The 4,586-nt window shown below is 43.8% G+C and overlaps 1 protein-coding gene across 2 annotated transcripts in view; it reads left to right on the forward strand.

Annotated features, from left to right (window-relative positions):
* Positions 1 to 4,586, forward strand: part of clcn6 (chloride channel 6) — a 25,812-nt gene that overhangs the window by 1,568 nt on the left and 19,658 nt on the right. The window contains exons 2-6 of one of the 2 annotated variants that reach the window (XM_037684440.1): positions 246 to 305; positions 1,507 to 1,572; positions 1,656 to 1,721; positions 1,804 to 1,870; positions 3,611 to 3,717. In XM_037684440.1, coding sequence (XP_037540368.1) covers positions 246 to 305; positions 1,507 to 1,572; positions 1,656 to 1,721; positions 1,804 to 1,870; positions 3,611 to 3,717 — 366 coding nt within the window. The remainder of the gene's footprint in view (positions 1 to 245; positions 306 to 1,506; positions 1,573 to 1,655; positions 1,722 to 1,803; positions 1,871 to 3,610; positions 3,718 to 4,586) is intronic. The other variant, XM_037684441.1, reaches the window with a different exon arrangement.

A 4,586-nucleotide genomic window follows, 5' to 3' on the forward strand; every position in this document is an offset into this window, starting at 1 on the left:
TGAATTCAAACCATGATGTGGATTGTGTTGGGAATTCAAACATGATGTGGATTGTGTTGTGAATTCAAATCATGATGTGGATTGTGTTGTGAATTCAAACCATGATGTGGATTGTGTTATGAATTCATCCCCTCACAGCTGGACTTGATATTTAAACGGAGTTACCTTTTTGTGTTAAACGTCTCTCCTGTCTGCTTGTGTTTGTGTTCACTGGTGTATTTAAAGTATTTTTCTGATCTTCTCAGACGATTCTGGGGGAAATTCGAGATGAAGAGGATGAGATTCTGCCCAGGAAAGACTACGAGGTGAGAGGGGTTGATGGTGCAACACCATCCAGATTCACACCATCTTCATCACCTGCCACCAAAGGCCATGACGGAGTGGTATTTTTACCCGTCTGTTAGCAAAATACCCAGTTAGCCAATGGATGAATTTAAATGTAACTTGTAGAAAGTAATCATTGGATGTTCCTCTAAAACTGGTGGAGTCAACCTGATTCAGGATGGCCTACAGAAACCACAAACACGGCTCTAACTCCGTCTGCTTTGCAGATGCTGAGCTGGAATGTGGTGTGGTAGTAGCTGAGCACAACACACACACACACGAGCATGACATCCTCTGAGATCAGGCAGAATGCTACTTTCATGGGTTGTTAGGAATGGTTACAACTCTGGCGTGAAGTACGTCGGACTTTAATATTTTGTCCAATGAGCCAGACTTCCCTGTAAAGTGGTTTGATGGTTTTCCATGCTTTGGGAAGCTGTCAAAGTTCAATTAATTATTTATTTCTAAGCTGGCTGTTTTTTCAGAGTATTTTCAGCAAAATGTTTTTGTTTAATTTTTTATTATTATTTTATACACTGGTTGGAAGGCGGACGTATTCTGGTGAAGTCTCTGTACGTCCGTAAGCTTTCTCTTGTCCGGTCCACACCTTCTGATTCACTCAAGATTATTTAACAACACTTGGTGCACGTTTGTACCACCACTAGACAGCAAGTTGTCTAATCTTTTCAGCGCCCCAACTCTAATGTCAAGGTCAAAAACCAAGGTCAACGTTTATACAAGGCCTTTGCTTGTCCAGACCATTGCTATAGGGTGCTGTATACTAGCTTGATGGGCGTATAATGTGCTGCATGTGGTGTTCTTATTAGGCAATTTATTTGTTTAAAGGTTGTTAAATTGAAAAGTGTTGTCAATGTCGATTTATTTCTATAGCACATAAAAACAACAACTGCTGACCAAAGTGCTTTACAGTTAAGATGGATAAAAAGAGTAAAACATGCATGTAGTGCCACTCAAAAACTTAAGAAAGTAAATACACAACATAAAATCAGCTCAAAAATTGTTCTCCTGATAAACAAAAGGGTGAGCTGTAAGTCAGGGTCTTTAGAAGCAGAATTCAAAGAAACGAGGGCTGGATTAAGACTTTTGCACAGCAGTATCTGCTGCTGCTTTCAGTACGAGGAGTTTGTGGCCGACTCACCGTGTTTCTGTGGTTTCTATCAGAGTTTGGATTACGACCGCTGCATCAATGAGCCCTATGTGGAGGTTCTGGAGGGTCTGGATAACAAGGTGAGGGAAGCTAAAGAGTTCTTTTGTTCTCTTGTTTGCACTTGTTTGGTTTCTGCCTAAAAAAGTTTTTGTTTTGCCAACAGAAAGCCAGAAAGTATGAGGCGGTGCGATGGATGATGGTGTTTGTGATCGGCGTCACAGTTGGTCTGGTCAGTACTTTTCAGAGATGCTGCTCAGCTCGACTCCATCGAGTCCCAGATGAACATAAAATGTTTCCTCTGTCTCCTCCAGGTTGGCCTGTTCGTGGACTTCTTTGTCCACTTGTTCACTAAAATCAAGTTTTCTCTGGTTGCTGATTGTATCCTTTAACTCAGCTGTGCTGGTTAAATGTAAGAAGATTCACCGATGCACCATCGTTCACCCATACCCTGCTGAAATGTTGTAAAAGGAAGCTCCCGCTGGAAATAATGGCATTTTCTGCAAAAGAATCAAGTAGGGTGAGCGCTGAATGTCTGCTAAAGAAAGTGAAACTGTTGGGTGATAGTGAAAATAGAAGTCAGGTTGATGGACTGAAAACACAGAGCGCTGGTGAATACGTAAGGAAACATAAAAAAACAAAACAAACGAGACAAAAGGAAGCATCAGGAGACACAGGTAGAGAAAATGTGCTGAAGTAGATTCCAAGGATCACTTAAGGCCCTGACATACTCCATCCAAGGCGCAGAAATCGGCTCTCGTTGGCGTAGTTATGTAACGGAAATTGCACCATTTTGTTCTCAGAGTAGCTCCGCCCCTTCTCGACTCAAGGCCTTGGACAAACTTTTTCTCACAAGGGTATGCGCCAAGTATTGCGTGACTGGTCAGAAGTTGTGTGCTTGTTCGTCGATGTGCTCGGACATTCAGCTGCACGACTCTTCAAACACTAAATTAGTCAAATGACCAAAAACTAACTAACCGCGGCGCACAATTCAGACGCGCTAGCTAAAATACTACGTCTGTAGCGCTTTGTTTCCCTCACGCTGTGTCGTCTGCCCCGCCCCAACGCTCGAAAACATTGCGCAACACAGACGTGTCCCCCCCCCCCCCACACACACACACACACTCCCCAAGTTGAGAAAAATCACGGACAAGGTGAGCGCCCTGCCAAGGCAAGTAATCTGTGGGAAACACTGTTCATGATAGATTTGTGTCCAAATGGCGGCTGCAGGGATGGAGTGGAGACAGGGATGGAGTGGAGACTCTGGCAGGGAGAACCCCCCGCGGTGACGTTACTGCAGGGGGCGGGGCTTCACTGGAGCTCTGCATCTGTGTCTTGTGGATGATTAAAGTTGTGTGAAAACAAAGGTCTTGCAGCTACGTGACCGTGAGTCGTTTGGCTTTGGATGAAGTATGTCTGGCCCATTATGTCTCATGCATTGTAAAGCCCGGTCTGGCCTGGACCGGCCACAGTCAGTTCTGTACCAGTCTTCCCCGGCTCTGGTTTTGTTTGTTTTCAGCAGAGCGCTGCCTAGATGTGGCCATAGCAAGACCACGTGAATCTCAGCTGAACAATAGCTGCACCTCGTCGTTTGTTTAGGACACCGGTGGTCATCTTCTGCCTTGGTATATAGGAGCTTTCTCCATCACACAGCCAGACCGAAACCAGTAGCTGAAGGAAATGTTGGAAAGAGCGGTCGCTGGCTTGTCTATGACGTAACCCCCGGTCCAGCGAACCAATCGATGGCCAACAAGCCTGCTGGTGTCAAATCTGTAGCACCAGTCCAGCCTGAATGGAACCCCAGGTTTCTGGGTTTCAAGGTTTGCAGGACAGGCCTTACAATGCACAAGAGACACTGGATTTTGAAGGATTCAGTTCTAAATGCATGTCAACGAGGACAAAAAAAGTCAGTAGAGTTTAAGAACCACACGTTTTAGCTGCAACACTCAAAATGAGCTGAACTTTCTCATACCCAAACAGCTGAAACAAGTGAAAGAATGCTGAAGTAGCTAAAAGTCCAAAAGAGACATGGAGGAAACTATAGTCAGTGGTCACACAGAGTGGGCCAGTCCATTCAGGGAACTGATGCAACGCGAGTGGACCTTATCAGAACCCGTCCAGCCGTACAGAAGTGCAGCGATAAAGGCTGCCTGCCTCTGTCTCTGCTGGAGCTCCTGAGCTTCAACATGACCTTCGTCTTCATCGCCAGCGTCCTCGTCCTCATCGAGGTAAGTGCATCTGAGAGGCATTATTAACCGTTACAGTGCTGTGTAAAAGTACACCCCCACCCCACACAGACTGGGTCCGTTCGTCTCTCAGGTTCAGGTCCTTAAATAAATGTTAATATGAGACATGTTGCTAGTTTCACACCAAAACGTTGGTCTCGTCAGTCCACAGAATATTCTCCTAAAGATTTTGGTTGGTAGGTTTACAAGTGGAGCACTGGTCATAAAAACAGTCTTCCTAACATGCGTTCACATTTTCTATCCTAAGTTATCAAGTGTGTTACAAAATATAAATGAAACAAAGAAACATCCTGCCCTGTTTGTTGTTTCAACAGTCAGTCATGTACGGTGAAGGTCTAATTAGTACTGACCACAGCAGAGTTTATTTTTCTTTGTAGAGAAGTGAAGATTTCAGACATTACATTTAATTGCGGACGACAAAGATAATGTTACTAATACTGATATATTTTACCTCTACATTAGATTTATTGTTCTGGATAAAGTTTTACAGGCAATAGCCTATGCTAGGTTAGCTAAACGTTAGCTTGCTAACTTGAGAGGCACGTAGATAATAACAAGCACGTTGGAGGATTGAAGAGAATTTATTGTTAATTTGTTTTACAGATCAGTTAAAATAAACTTATCATGCTCTGTTCAGCAAAATACGCTACACAGTGTTGCTCCCAGCTTAGACTGCGCTGAATGTGAAAGTGAAACTTAAGTGAACGGCCATGATGTGAAAGTAGTCTTCCTGCTCTCTGCTGGATACTTTGTACAATTACAGCTGGTTCCAGTATTTTAGGGGTAAAAATTAGAAGTGCTTATATCAGTTCATAATGAGACAATTGTCATCGATGCAATATGTCGGTCGA

Source organism: Nematolebias whitei, chromosome 11 (genome assembly GCF_014905685.2).
Source record: "Nematolebias whitei isolate Nwh7 chromosome 11, NemWhi1, whole genome shotgun sequence".
Lineage (NCBI taxonomy): Eukaryota > Metazoa > Chordata > Actinopteri > Cyprinodontiformes > Rivulidae > Nematolebias > Nematolebias whitei.